Here is a 16,330-nt window from a genome sequence, read left to right as displayed (position 1 = left end):
ATAATTTCATGAGACTTTTGTTTTCTAAACTATGTGATTTTCATGACCTAAAATTGTCAAGCGCTAGTCATAAACTGATCTAACTGAAGGAATACAACTTGACCGGATAGACCACTATCAAATCCCAAACACTGGTTTTGCATTTGGTGTGGGTTGATGACATATAGCTGCATGGTGGGTCTGTCTGTGATCGATCATTTTGATTGCTCATGTAGCTGATCATGACATGTACTTATGGTTAATTTGTCAGATAGCTTTAGTGATTATAAAACAGGGACCTGCCGTATCAGTGTAACAGTGCAGGGGTTGTTCTTGTTTTAGCTTGGTCAGCAGATAGCATTCATGAGAAATGATCACCTCACAGTTTTAAGACTTTATCAGCTGTCGGACAACAGAAACAGAAATAATTTTAACAACTACTACATTGTGTTTTCAGACATTTTAATCCCTGGAAACAAAAATTTAAATTTTTTTGTAAAATAAATAAGCAAAGAAATCCAACTTTATTTTTTTCTTGTTTGTATGATTTATGACATAACTTTGTGGAACTGCACAACATACATTTTGTTTTTAGTTCTCTCTACTTCATTCCATGGTTGTGTTTTTGCAGTAGAGAAGCAGGACTTTATATTGCAGTCACAATGAGCCCACAGTAAGCAAAAATGTGACAAAAAAATTAATAAATACAAATTTTGAAAAATCAGCCCAAAAACTGCTTGGAGTTCAAAAGGTTAAAACAAAAATTCTGATATGATTTTATATTTGAGGTTTTCATATTCATCCTTATCCACATTACTATGGATGTGGTCTAACAGTCCTCAGCTTGAGGATCTCTCCCTCAGCCATCCGGTTTGGTTTTGGAGATGACAGCAGACCACCAGTAACTCCAAATACTAAACTGATTCACAACTACTGTGTACATTTGAGTAAATATGAGACTCATCAGACCCAAAGAAGTCATGTCTTTCCCTCCCCAATATGATCGTGCAAACATAAAGTCTTATCTCTGTATTTCAGCAACAGCAAATTATTGGAAATAAGATTCTAATCATGTGATGTTTAGCTTTCTGGACTGCCGTATATCTCCAGTGATATCACTACCAGCACTGTCTCTCGATATGTTTTTGTTAGAAAATAGTTTGAGAAATATCAGTAGACTAACCTTGAATCTATGATATGAATGAATTGATTTCTGCTTTGGGGTGCATGGGAGCATAACAAGAACACTCCTGACAGTAAGTTGCCAAAAGCCTCTTCAGTATCGACTGCCGACGTGCTGCAGTCGTGAGTGCGGCTACAGCTTGGATAGAGATGGTTTCCCTTGCTCGCAGGGTCAATCAATGGCATCTGTCAAGTCATTAGTCTTTGTGATCCTACCTATTGACCTTCAGCTGCCCTTGTTTTTGTGACCGTGTGGGAGAAAACAACAGAATGAAAGCCACAGCAAATAAGAGAGACAGGATGATGATAGGTGATCAGCAAGAAGAAAGCAAAATGACAGAGTATCATTACTGTAATATTGTTCATGACTCCTGATGCACTTTTCCTCTGACTCCAGAGGTATTGAAAGTTGTTGCTCCCAGTGTTATTATATATATATGTATATATGTGTGTGTGTGTGTTGTTGATGTGTCCAGTATGTGGGGGTTGATAGGAATCAGAGATGTTTCCTGACAGCACTTGGCTCCGTTAATAATGCATGTCTTGTCACTGAGGGCCAGATGCGGGGTTAGATTGCTGTATTGGGGTATTGATTGATTTGAGTGTCTGCATGTCTGTATGTGTGGGCTCATATGGCCTTGTGCAAATTGAACATCTCCATGGTGTAGAAGAGTTACAGGTATAAAATGCTCAGAAGTTGCAAAACTTCACTCTGAAACAGAAAGTCTGTCGGCTCAGGTGTATGCATGTCAGATCCTCTTAACTGTCAGTCATCTGTTAACATTGTTAAAGACTTAATTAACACATATTTGGAGATAAATGTTTATCTGACCACGCTTTGGTTATATTGGCCTGATTTTGAGATATCAGTCACTTGAAATTTCTACCTTCAACCCCAAACTATTGAAGTACATGCTTTAGAGTGCCAGCAGCAGTGACAAAACACATTTCAAAATGTCAGCAGGAGAAGCACATTGTTATTTATTCACACGATAGTTGACTGTGAAGTCTAAATTGTCCTGAGAAACAGATACATCATTTCTGGATACCTGATTTGAATTAAGTGTAATGTTGTAATGCTTTGAGCACCACAGACAAATTCCATTCATCTCAGTTGTAGTGGGATGACAGCAGAAACCTGAACCTGCAAATCCAAAACATGGATAAATACTGTTTGTGATAAGTACAGTGTTTATAGCCACGCTGTAGTGGCATGGCTTTAGAGACAAGCAATTCATCACTTCGTTTCACTGAAATATGTCCTTGCCATGAAATATTTTACAAACGTTCATGGTCCCCAGAGGATAAATCATTATGACCTTTGTTATCTCTTGACTTTCCCTCCAGACTGACATTTATGGTTTTCCCTGAAACATTTTTATCCAGTTGTTTGGATGTCTATGGTTTGGAGATTCACCAGATGGTTGCACTTATGGGCAGTGCTGCTTGGCATAATGCTAGCAGGCTAACACATAAGAAAGATGTTGAACATGGCAAAGCTTGAATATTACAGCTACAAATGATTTCTGTTTTCTGTTATCATTATTATTCCCAAAGATATTTAGCTTACACTCATAAACTAATAAAGCAACAAAAAAAAAATAATTTCAAATGCTGAAATCTGAAGCTTTGCATTTTGTTTACTAATTAATCTATCAAAGTGGTTGGAGATTCATTTAATAGTTTGCAACTATTGATTATGCTTTGCAACTCTCATGAATATGTTAGTATTGCTGTTATTGTAATGTTAGCATGTTGGTGTTTAACATGATTTAACATTTAACATGAATAAAGCTCTGCAGAGCCACGAGCGTTGCTGTAGATGCTTAGTCTTATTTGTAGCTGGATGAACAACCCTTTGAGCAAAGGAGCACAGCCATAAAAAAAACATCCAACATCTGCTGTAAGTTTCCAGAGTCAAGCTCCCTGCCTCGTGAATAACCTTTCTTGTGATCCAGCCGGGGTTTCCTTATAAAGAATAAATGAATGTACATCCTAAGTGAAGCGAAGATGTTAATTTTTTTTTCTTCTTCTTCCTCTGCTTTTTCTTCCAGGACAGTGACCTGCTGACATTTAACATCTCAGCCCACCACTCCTGGTGGAGCGAACATGGGCCCGGCTGCGTGAGGAGAGAGATGCCACAGGCTCCGGGGGTCCGGACCACGGAGAGCCACTCCTACATCACTGTCATGGGCTGCCTCATGGACTACCAGTACATCGAGGTCATGCATAGCGGCACACAGATTCTTGTTGCTGTGAGTACAAGTTAACGCAGCGCTGACATATTCACAGGAAGACGCCACACTTGTACGTGTGTGCACATGACTGGGGTTTGAAAGGTGAACATTCTGGGATAGAAGCAGTTTTTGTTTCTCCTTCAAGCTTTTTTTTTTTTTTTTCCTCTCAGAGTATTTCCACCGTTACTTTGTCTACCTCAACCTGCCTTCCTCTGCCCCGGTCGTTGAATGAAAAATTGATCTGTTGTTTTGTCTGGCTGGGGCTCAGACCTGCCAGCTGCTAACAGGTTATTCAAACACTGGAAGGACTGTTATTGTCCTCTTTATGCAGCTCACTATCAATACACCGGAGAGTCACATCCTGCCAGCGTTCACATTTGCACACACCCATGTATGACCGACTAACCTCGTCCTGGACGGGTGCCAGGACGCTCTCAGTCGCCGGCGCAGCAGGTACTCGGGCGGAGGCATGCACGATAGCGCGCGTTTACTCATAGTGATGCTCACTTACACTTCGACTCTGTTGCAGCTACACACTTATTTTCCTCAGTCATCATCCTTTTAAAGTACATGTGGAGAAGTTAATGGTGTCAGTAGGTGACTGGTAGAAAGAGAGAGCGAATATGCAGCGACCTGAGCCACCGTATAGCAGCGGGTTTACCATCTAATCTTAGAATAATTTACACTTGGGAAAGCACTGTGAATGCAGTTAACTACACGGTAGATTAGAAGCTAGCAGAGGCGCACAGTGCTGAGAAGCGCTGGATTGTACCATTCATCCCATCACCCCCGTGGAGAAAGGTAATAAAATGGCTGACCTCACTTTACAGCCCCAACACTCTTGCTGAACCTCATTAGCCCTTGCAGTATAGGCAGTGAATTGGTTCATTCCTTGCCACGCTTCGACCTCTACTCCTCCATTTGAGATAGCGACATCCTTTTCTCCTGCATTTTTACATGATATTTTTCCAACCAAGCATTCAGCTGCAACTTCCCTGGGAGCAGCTCCCAGGAGCAGCAGAGAAATTGGTGCTGAAATCCCAGAGTCACAAGTGGCATGATTTTCCTTGTATCCTCGCTTCCTCCCAGGCTAAATGCAATGTACTGCTTAGGAAAAATAGACTCCTTTGAGATGTCCACTCCCTTTTTTTTTTTTCCTTTTTGATAGGCCCAGACAGAAAGAAAAGAAAAGGAACAAAGTAGGGGTGTCCCTTTGTCTTTGTTACAGGGGTTTCAAGGTCGCAGCGAGAGGCCATTAAATATTTAGTTTGGGCTCCAAGGAGCATGTTTCATTAAGATGAAAAATGTGGATCCATTGGCCAGTAATGGAGGCATCACTGTCATCTATCTACTCAGATTTGTCATGAGCTAGAGGGAAGTAATTCAGAAGTGAAGCCGTAGATTTGGTAAAGTCACTTCTGTTTAGTTGCTTATTGCTGCCTCAGGCAACATTCAGCCAAAAAGTACCTTCACGATTTAAAGGATGAGCTTGAAGTGGAGTCAAGTTTTTTCAAACTGGGATAATGCATTATTCATTTACCACTGAAGGGAATATTTTGCTCCATCTCTGCCTTTCTATTATTTGTTGACTACACCGACTCCTTATATTGCTGTTGAGCAGCTTTGGTTTTCTGCCTGCTGCCATAAGACCGAGTAATTATTCCATCAATGTTCCCTTTTTTCCCCCCTCTGTCTGTATCTTCCCATGTACCTGCCTTCTTCTCTTGCTACTGTGCACCACCTGTTAAATAAAACAGTCAGAGAGAAAAAGCATCTCCGGTGAGATGGACGGCAGTTGGGAAGAAAGGTTACGAGAGAAAGGAAGAAAAGTGGTGCAAGACGTGATATTTAGTTTACATCTGTAGACATAACTCTTACACGCTAAAGGGAGTCGTGAAAGATGTCGAGGGGTTGTCAGGGCTGCCGAGCTCCTCAGCCAGCAGCCAAAGCAAAGGGCTCTCGTGTACACACACACAGCTATGATATCATTTAACGTAGGTTATTGCTGCCACAGGCAACGCTTTCTTCTGTTCTATCTCTATTCCCTGGAAACCTGCACTGGGTGGAAGATGATAACAGGAGGCCTGCGTCATTCTCTCGTTCCATTGCTCATTTCCTCTATTTTCATGTTTCACCACCCCACAATCACAATCTCTCAGCTCAATCTGCCTTCCTGCCTCGTTTTCCTGCCCAAAATCTCACACTGTTTGACCTTCATATCTGTCAAAATTCCACCAACTTAAACAAAAGTGCGTTTTTTTTTTTTCACTGTCACTTTTGCTGCCTCTCTGACTTTTTCTCTGGAGCTTCGATGGCTCTATTAGTTTTCTGTCTGTGTTTAAGTGCGGCTTGTTTAACGGCGACACCGGGTTAATGCAGAGGGGGATGATGAACAGCCCCCTGGTTGATTAGAGGGGTCGGTGTGTGTTTTGTGGCTGTTGAGGTTCACTCAGCTCAGCAGCATGAAAACAGTCTGACCACCCCCCACCCACCCACCCCCCCATCCCCTCATCCAAACCAAAAGGTCAGGCTTCTCGCTTTGGTGAGTCCATTAGTCCACGTTCAGTTTCCTAACTTTAATGCTGAACAACTAGCCATTCTAGAAAAGCACATTTTTTTGTATTTGTGCGCATACTGCACGGGGGATCTTTGATGTGCATCTATTTGAAGTCCAGTGATTTGTCCAGAATCACTAAATCGCATTGTGTAGTGTAATAATAGCATAAAGCGCTTCTGCAATATGTCAGCCCTGACATTACATTGTAACTGTGCTGTAAATTTTACAGCATCTGCTTCAAAGGATTATAAAGATCCCAGGATTAAAAGACTTACGATGCTGCAGCTAGCAGTTATTAGGGCTGTTGGCTGCTGCCAGAAAAAAACAGAGGAGGACAAGAGAAAGACCTCAAGACCAGAGGAAAGAATTAGTCTCCAGTGGGCCGCTGAATATTGTGTCAGGCTACTCGCAGTATATCATAAAAAACATGACCGCCCGCCATTTTACTTCAAAGGCTGCCTTGGCCGAGAGCTTTAATTGTTAATCTGTTTTTGCGGGGAAATGGATTTTCCTCAGATTAATTTTACTATAATATTTGCTCTTTTTAAACTTCTGAGAGGAAGCACAAAGACGAGGGAACAAAGGAGAACTTGGAAGTGGAAAACAAGCAACTTTAACAGAACAAATCTTCTCCAGTGCCATGCTTGCTCTTTCTCCCTGCTCGCTGAGTGTGTATTGTTTTATTTGTTTATTTACCTTCTTGTTTCGCCTTCAGTTCATTAGTTTCTTGGTCCACAGAGCCCAATTTTTCTCCCTTTCGCTCAGACCTCGTGTAAAATCTTCTGTGTGGAAGACGAGCTGTGTTTTCTTTGTTTCGCGCGGCTTTTATTTCTGCATGGACGGCCTCTTGTGTTTGGGTGACATTAGCGCGCCGTTGTGTGCGGCTACTTGACGTGGAAGATGCAAATCAGCACCGCAGACTCTTAACAACCCCATGTGGTCCTGTGTACGCCGTATATCACCGTGTGCTCATGCTCACATTCGGATGTGGAAGTGGGGGGAGGGATGGTGGAGGAGAACAGGTGGATGTAGTCTCTGCAGTCCCTAACTCATCATGGTTTGTCATTAAACATGCAGCTGCTTACACACACACACACACACACACACACACATCAAACTCTTGTGCCTTATTGTCAGACCGAAATTCCTGTGTAATTAACCTACAGGATATCTGCGCCACCCGTCTCTGTTTGTCCCTCTCCCCCCACCTCTCTCCGATGTGATGTATTTTACCTACAACTTTCTTTCATTACCATGCACTCGTTGAGTTTTCTCCTGACACCGAGCCGCAATCAATAGCGTGTTAATTACCTTGTAGATGGACTCTGATACCCGTCACTGCACACACACACACGAGCAGGGCCAGTCGACCGTGAACGGGCGACGTCTTCCAGTGTATTGTATATGAAAGCAGACTGCTGAATACACAGACAAAAGACTAGAGGTATTATCTAAGGCTGCAGGTAATGATTAATTAATGCCAGTTATTTTTTTTTTTAAAGTAATCTTTAAATCGCCGTTAATCTTAATTGACAGTTCAAATTGATGTTTGAAATTCAGATGAGTATTGACAAGATCTCGCTTGACAATTACATAAACCTGCATTTCACTTCCCTTTTACGTTTGAGAGGCTGTAATTATAGTCAACGTTGGGTATTTTCAGCGACGCTAATGGCATCGGTCAGGATTACACAGCTACAGTCTGAAAAGGCCCATAGGAAGGATGTTAGGGATGCAGACCTGGGCGGTGATGATATCTCATACTGAACGCTGCAGATTTATCCAAATGATTCGCTGTGTCTAGAATAACTAAAGGGTGCGAGTGCTGGTCGTAATGTAGCTTCATGCCCGGTGGACTAATGTTTATGAGTGAATGTGCACTGTCAAAGGTGGCTGTGTCTTTTTGGATTGGCAGGTTCAGTATAAACCTGACCTTCATTAGCCTATGCAAATTCAAGGAGCCTGTTTTCTAGCTCGGCAGCTGGTTTTCTTCTCACTCACTCGCACATGAATGCATGAGTCTTTAACTTCCTTTTGGCCTCATTATCTGAGAGTAGAAACACAAATATCGCCAGACTTTCGTAGATGTGTACTTTAGTTTTCTCTGCAGTAGGGTTGTGCAATAGTCACGTGTGATGCCAAGTAAGTAAGTAAGGCAAATTAACTCAAACCCGTCATGCTACAGCTTTCTTTTTTGCCTCATGCAAAAAAAAAAAAAAGGCTAGTTTTCATTAATAATCAACAAGAGAAGTCTGTCTAATACAAAATGATTTACTTCAGTATAGGGGTTTGTTTGATCTATTTAGGAGATTTTGTGAACATGCAGGGATCTGCCCAGAAACACAGAGAGAAACACTGAAAAAGATTTGAGTGCAAAACCAAAGAAGGTATTGTCAATTTTATGGAAATATTTCTGTTACAGAAAGGATGATGTTAACCAAAAACAGGTACCACATGAGGCAAGCCAACTAATTTGTTTGACCATTTCAATTAGAACTGTGTCTTACATGTGCAGAGCTTATGAACTATTCCAGATGCCTTTGGAAGTGTTATAACATATGAAAAAAGATTCCAAGCAGCTTTTGAAAAAGTTTTAATTTTCAGTGTGAATGCGCTGCCCTACAAAATCACCCCAATCATTCTAGAAGGATTAGTTCTTTCCAAACACTTATTTTATCGGGCTAATAAATAAATAAATAAATAAATAAATAAATAAATATCCTGTTTTTAATATCACACGATATATCCCAGAAAAACAAAATCTTGCGATGTAAGTTGTCTCCAGTCTTGTACAGCTCAACTTTGAAGTATAGCAAATATTAAGTGACGGCCCATTGGAAGACAGCTTTGCTTTTTTTTGTTTTTCTGCTTCAAGCACTTAAGTTTTCTTGTCCAGTTTTCTGCCCTCTTGCTTCTTTCTGCCAGTTATCAGTTGTGCAGATCATTGTTCATTGCCCAGCAACCCAGGAGACAGAGGAGAGAAAACAAAGAGAAGAATCGTACTTGGTGTAAGAAAAAAATATAACTAGAAACTAAAAAACAGGAAGCACAGAGTGTTGGGCAGAAAGATAACAGAAGATTTGCAGATTGCAGAGTGACAGTGACATGGAGCCCTTTGTTTAGAAAGTAATAAAGAAGAGTGCAAGGAAAGAAACCAAATGACTGGCAGCCAAATGAGTTGACTTTAGCGTGGCACGTCCTCAAAGACTGACTGGGATCGAGTCACAGAGGACACTCGGGGGCTTTATGAGCTTAATTAATATGACATTAATTTATAAAATGATCCCTGAACTCCATAAGTGACAGGAGGACGTCAGTGAAGAAAGTGAGGTGTGTGTGTCTGAGTGTGTGTCTGAGTGTGTGTGTGTGTCTGAATGTTAAAGGGAGAGGCAGGCGTTTTATTAGCTTCATTTAAGGACACTTAATATGCAGTGATATGTAAGTGGAATTGTCACTTGTTATTGAGGACACTGACCTATATTGGCAGCCGCCTCCAGCAAAAAGCCCACCAAGTGTTCAGTTCTCTGATCTTATTATCTCAGTCTGCATCACGCTAAAAGTATGAAAGCTATAAAAGATGAAGACGATAATGCCAGCCATAGCATACAATGTCAGAACTTTCCAGCGGTCATCAGTTCTCGGTTGAGGGATGAGAGATGGAAGTGATCTTCTGTGGCTGACCAGTAATCGGCACACTTTCAGGGGTTGCCATTTACTGACGGTCAGTGAAGCTGTTTTCTGTAATACTTGCTAAGTATATGGGTCAATCCATCTCAAATCATCACATTTTTTTTGAAGAATTTCTGCTCATCCATCTCTGATTTGCCTGAATTTTTTATAGCATAAATATGAATGTTTATAAGGATGTTTGTGAAATTTGGATATATCAAATACTGTCCAAGATGTTGTTTTTAAAAAGCCAGTCAGCCCACTTTCAGCATGTTTTTTTTTGTGCGTTGCAGCTTGCGGCTATGTTTGAACAACAAATATCTCAGGAACTATTAAAAATAAAAGTCTGAAATTTCTCCTCATTATTTCTCACCGTGCCATTGATTCCCAATCTGGTAAGCTGAAATATGAAAAAGTCATTGAAGCCATCATGAAAAGTCCCATCTTAGAGCACACGTTAGTATATAGTGAGTTAGTTGTTTTTCTTTCCTGATCTTTGTTTAGTTGTCTGTCTGATTGATTCCAAACTATATATATTGCCTTTTTTTTTGTAGTATTTGTTTGGTCGCTGATTTGGTTGTTATTTTCTTTTCTTTTTTGTTTTTTATTTGGTTGGTCTGGTATGTGTACCACACCACCAATATTGTTGTTTGCTCGTGGGGGTTTTTTTTTGTTTGTTGTTAGTATTGCTGCATTATGATATTGTTGCTTCTTCAGTATTGTTGTGATGATGAGTAATATTGGTGATTTTTTGCTTTTTTTTTTTCTGTGTTGTTGTTCTTCCACCGCCTTCTTTTTTTTTGTTGTGCGAAATGTTGTGTTATATAATACATCTTGTTGGGTAGTTGTTGTTGTAATTTTTTATTTTTTTGCTGCTATTTTTTTTATTATTATTTTTTTCTTTTTTAAAAAAAAAGTTTCAAGCAAACCAGAAATGGTCAAGCAAGAAAGCCTCTTTTGATTTGACATGGAACAACCCACTGTTGAACATTTTGATCTCTTGAAATGTGATGATTCCATCGTTTGCCAAATTACTTTTGTGGAAATGCTCTCATGATGGTGAATTGAGTAATATATCTCTGAGTCTATAGATTCATCCGAAACCAAAACACTGCTCAGCATTTTCTAATTCTATGAGACCTAATTTTACAGCTCAGTAAAGCTACCATACAGGTAATTGTTTTTACCTTCTGTCTCAGTGACAAAAAAAAATCAACAGTAGAATTACCCTGTTCACATCACAGTGTAATCTACCAGCAAACTGCCCAGATGTGTCTTATACATGTAAGTGCACTGCAGCAAACATTCAGCCAGGTTTGGGTGTCCAGCTTCATGTTTTCATGCTATCAACTCTTACAGTGTTCTCCGCCTCCTTAATGAACAAAACAAAATTGAGAATATATTTAGGAAAAATTGTGTCCCTCCATCCACTAGACTTCCACACATCTAAAAGAAAAATCAATAATGTGCCACGCAAAAGCTCATTTCTCGTGGTCTAATACTTTAGACACTATTACTTTAATTTTTGGCTTGCTGTATGCACACAAACACTTCACTTAGGCCTCCACCGCTGACATTTTGGCTCTACTATGTTTGACTCAACTGCCAGACTGCAACCGAAATCAGACTCCCTCACGAAAATTAAACAAACGTGCACTCACGCATAAATATTAACTCATACGAGCGCGCACTTAGCCCACACTTTTGCAGGGGAAACTCGCATGGACACGGGGAGACACAATGCAATTGAAAAACAGGGTGTGCCCCCTGCTGTTAACACCATCTTGTGTTTGACACTGGCTTTATACATATGCTAATTCACCTCCATTTCACCGCCACTGTAATAGATGGGGTGAGACCAGCAATTAGACACTAGAGAGAAAAAATCCAGTGAGGGAGAGAAGCAGAAAGAAGACACATATCTTATCTGGCCCACACAGATACAGAACCATTCCCTTTTTTCTTTTTTTTCTTTTTTTTACTACACAAGACACCTGCGCTTCATTCATAAATAAAACATTTAATCTACATCTGGATGAACTTCAGTAAAGGCCTAATACATTGTGCAAATGAAAAAATGGAACAAAACCCAAATGATAGAGATGAAAGACCATCAAAGCACGTTATCTTTGTTCCATTTATAATTACATAGGCCAGGCTAAGTTATAGGTTGAATGAATGTTACATAAATAGCCGTCATCACACACAGTCATTACCCCCTTGGGTTCTGTGTTTGTGACCACAGTGTGCGACGAGGGCAGCGTGCCCGGCGCTGTTTTAATTGGCATGGCGGAGTGCCAAATGATGGATGGATGGCTGGGTGGAGAGACGCACCGTGTCTGTTTCTGAGTCGATGACAGCCATCTGCCTGTTCCACAGGCTATTCTCAGTGCTGTCTGTTTGCCCACACGTGTGTCCTCGTGTAGTCACTTGTGTGCTCGCTCTGCTGGTTGTCGCTGGTTGCTGGTGTGTTTGTGCGTACGAGCAACTGCTTTATGTTCGCTACACAACCCGTGGCAACTCTGATTACAGCAAAGGACGGCAGAACTGTGAACATAACAACAGCTTTTTGTGTTCATATCAAGCCGTTATGGAGAAATCTTGTGCTTCTGGCCACTTGATGGAGTCAAGTGTTTTCTCTCCATAGTTTGGTTTTTTTTGGTCCCAAACAAACCCTTGAAGGAAACATCTGGCTCTTTAGTGACTAAGCGCTCCTCTGTGTTCATCAGCTAACTTTATCTGCCTTTTGTAAAGGGCAGGTAAAATGGGTTTTTAGAGGTTGTTTGCCCAAAACAGTCAGTCGTTTTCACAGAAAAAGGTGCTATATGAGCCGTGAGAGCGAACCACAGTACAGTTCCAGTCTTTAAGACCAAAACAGTGACTGACTGATGCTATAAAGCCCCGTAGAGTGGAGGGGAACTACAAAATCAGCTGACAATTGTCTCATGATTCATCACCAAAAGTGACCCTTTTCAGAGATGACACACTTGATCTGTTATTGGTATAAAAAGGATGCAACAGTCTAAACTTGCTCCAAAAAAAAGTCACAAAGAGGTAGCAGGAACCTGTAAATGGTTTCCATTTTTTGTGATAAATGTCTTAAAATGTTGATTTATTAAGCTTGTTGGCAGGTATTTTGTGCCTATTACTCAACATATCATTTCAGCTCGAGCGAGTTTTTGCACAGTGTTGCATCATCCGTCCACCAGAGCATCTACTCATTTTCCTCTGGTGTTATCTTTTGGTCCATCAGAGGAAACACACAGCTGTTTAAGTGCACACCACCGGCTCTGCGGAGTCTAACCTTCTCTTGTTTGCTTGTGTTTTTACAGCTCCTGGGCTTCGTGTACGCCTGTTATGTTGTCAGCGCCATCACCGAAGAGGAGGACAGCTGTGAGTAACTTAACACACTCACGTGCACACACACACACACACACACACACACACACGCTCATTCTTGAAAAGCAGCCTTGCAACAATGAGTGAATCACACCCGGACCCGCTCACACAGAGGAGATGGAAAACGCCTGAGTTGAGGGGAATAAAGCTGCATCTTTCTTCATTTCCCTGGTCTCCCATCCCACCCCACAACTCTCACTGCTCCAGCTCTCCCCTCCTGACTCCCTCCTCGTTCCTCCCCCACACCAGCTGGGCCCTCTCACTCTTTATCCCTCCAGAAACCAAAGAAGTCATGTGTTCCCTCTCCACACCTCCTTCAGCCCATTCTTTTCCTCTCCTCTCTCCTCCTTGCGTTCTGTGAGGTCCTTGCTGTTGGTTTCAACCTGTCATTTGCTTCCTTTTGATGCACTCTGGCTTCTGCTTTTCTCACTTTCTCCTTTTCGTTGTTTGCTTCCTTCCGCTTTTTTTTGGCTTGTTTGGGTTGTTTTTTTTTTTTTTTGTTTTTTTTTTTTTGCCTGCCTGACTTCTCCTCTTCGCATGGTTTGGCTTTCGGAGCTACTCAAATGTGTAGAACCTTCCTCTGAAGTTTTTTACATCTGTGAGGGTTCTAACTCTTTTCCTGTCATGCCTAAACAGGCAGGGAGTGGGGAAAAGGGTGTGGGAAAAGACACCAGGGGGGGACCAAGGAATGAGTCACAAGAGAAGATGGAGAAACCAGAGATGGACATTTGTGATAAATGGCCCAGCTGCTCTGACCTCATAGACAGCAGGTCAGAGGTCCTGCTGGAGGTTAGCCAATCGGAGGTCAGGAAACATTTGATCTGCGGATCAGCGAGAGTCATAAATATCTGATTAGCACTGCTGTAACTGTCTAGGACGCACAGCTATGTCCTCGTGCATGAGAATTTCCCCCCAAATATTCTAGGCCGCGGCTCGAAACAAAGTCAGTCAGATCAGTAATGACTGGAGTTATGCACCTTCTCTGAGAGGATTATCTGCGACTGTATGGAGTTACTCAGGTGTACGCATTCCTGCACACATGCTTGCTAGAATGCTAATTATCAAGTATCTGGAGCTCGGTTGTATTCGTGTCTGTTTTCTAGACACCTGAGCTTTAATTTGATTTGAAAACAGAGCAATGAACAAAGCACTACATGCCCCAATTGCATTTTAAAGAGCAGACTCTTGTAATTTGGGGGAGCTGTGATGTGGTTTCTGTGTGTGTTCCTGAAGACCAGTATTACAGAAGCAGTTCTTAGGTGGTCACATACCAGAGACTCACTGGCTGTGAGTGGTTAGCACCACCACCCTACTGCCCCCCCTCCCCCCTCAACCCAGCGCAGGGCAGTACCACTTAATCACCAGTCACCCCTAAGGAATCCCTGGAAAGCAATACCATTTTAGCCAAAATACTTTTCCTCCCTGAACAACTTTTTTGCTTTTGTTTTTGGTGAGCCAGCGAGCTCCATTCATTCCCCGCGTTGGTACAGATTGTGTTTAAAATCACATCAGAATCAGATAAAAAAAGAGAATAACAACAACAACAAAAAGGTTGGTTTAGAAAAGCTGGAGGTGAAAACAGAACATGGTGTGAGTTTATTGTTGGTTTTAATTATCTGGTAGTTCTTCTCTGATCCAAGCTGCGCCAAACGCTGCTACATCACTTCCGAGTGCTTGCTCTTTGTTATTGTAATCAGCCCTTTTGCCAGCACACACACACATTTGTTCATGCAGACACAGGTGCGCAGACACACACACACACTTACGCCAACACAAAAAAACAGCTCAGGCACTTTTCTGCTCTCATTTTCTCCTTCCATTTGATGTGTAGATTAAAGCAACTCTCGGCGCTGCTGAGCTCCCCGGCTGCCTCAGCATCTCTCCTCCTACTCAGAACTTTACCTTCTCCACACTCTCTCCGCCGTCGTTTGCTTTATTTCACTTCCCAGTTTTCTTTTTTCTTTTTTTTTTTTAATCACAAGTAGACGAAGAATCGTGTGTCAGAAATTCAATTTTAGTGTGTTTAAGAATTCCTCGCTCTCCATCTGGATCTCTTTATCCCCCCCCCCTCTCTCTTATCTCTGGCTTTCGAGCTTTAATGAGGTGTGCTTGTAAAAAGTTAGAGGTCTCTGGTCACTCGTTGTTTCAGCCTCATTAAGCGCGTTGCTGGTCAATAACTGCCACAGCTGATTGCTCCTCGGTAAGAGAGGAAAGGTAGGAAGAATCCTCAGGAGAGAGGAGGAGGAGAGGGGAAAGATGATGAGGAGGGGGTGAGCGCAGGGAGGTGTTTATCAGGTACGAGTCGAGAAGGGAAAAAAGGAAAAAAAAGGAGACGAGCCAATATGCAGGAACAAACAACGCAAGACAACATGAGCTTTTCACGAATAAGGAGATGAGACAGGAATTCCTCTCACGTGGAGCACTTTCTCTCACTCTCCAGGGAGAAGACCGAGTTAGATTTGAGTGCTCAGGCTTGCGTAAAGAATAGCGCAGTGAAACACACACAGACACACACACACACACACACTCGCAAAAATCCAAGAAGACACAATGGGCAGAATAACAAGCATCATATACCATCAGCTCAGGGTATGACATGGCTTTCAGGCTTTATTACTGATACAGTGTGTGCGTCTGTGTGTATCTATGAGTGTCTGTGTGTGTGTGTGTGTGTGTGTGTGTGAATGATCTCCCTTTTTGATGCCACTCTCCTCCTCTGTCACTTTTGTGAACGCATGTATCCGTGTACGCGCACTCATTCCAATCCACTGTATGTGCTGCGTTTGTGTGTTTAGCTGACTGTATGTGACTGACTGACTGTTTGTAGGTATTTGTGTGCATGAATTTGTTACACACGGTTATCTGTGGTGAGCAGACACACCGGCAGAGTGAGTGGTGGGGAAAATCCTCTTTGTAAAGTAGGTCATGGAGTTAGCCGCCTAGCACTGGGATAAGCGCGCTTTAGCTTGTCTGCTAATTATGCTGCCGCCCCCTGTGCTGAGTCACATCCGCAGAAAATCCTCCACAGCAGACGGAGCATCTGGAGGGATGGATGGATGCACGGATGTGCAGGTGGCAATATGTCTGCAGGCTGTAAAAAGTGTGAAGAGGTCAAAACAGAGTCTCAACCTTTTAGTTCGGAGCTCTGCAGAGGTTTCAGGTGCTCCAAATATCCTCCATGACGCATCCAGGAAGATGTCTTATCAGATTCATTTGTTTATTTTGCGAGCCAGGAATTGACAGATTTAGACATTTTTGACACAACAATAATCTTTTCAATAGAATTACTCGAACCCCTTACATTTTT

The 16,330-nt window shown here is 42.0% G+C and overlaps 1 protein-coding gene across 2 annotated transcripts in view; it reads left to right on the top strand.

Annotated features, from left to right (window-relative positions):
• Positions 1-16,330, top strand: part of nkain4 (sodium/potassium transporting ATPase interacting 4) — a 46,368-nt gene that overhangs the window by 21,371 nt on the left and 8,667 nt on the right. For both annotated transcript variants that reach the window (XM_008277835.1, XM_008277836.1), the window contains exons 4-5: positions 3,216-3,416; positions 12,957-13,017. In XM_008277835.1, the coding sequence (XP_008276057.1) occupies positions 3,216-3,416; positions 12,957-13,017 (262 nt within the window). The remainder of the gene's footprint in view (positions 1-3,215; positions 3,417-12,956; positions 13,018-16,330) is intronic.

This window comes from Stegastes partitus, unplaced genomic scaffold (genome assembly GCF_000690725.1).
Source record: "Stegastes partitus isolate 25-593 unplaced genomic scaffold, Stegastes_partitus-1.0.2 Scaffold108, whole genome shotgun sequence".
NCBI classification, from domain to species: Eukaryota; Metazoa; Chordata; class Actinopteri; family Pomacentridae; genus Stegastes; species Stegastes partitus.
This window is presented reverse-complemented; position numbering and strand designations above follow the sequence as displayed.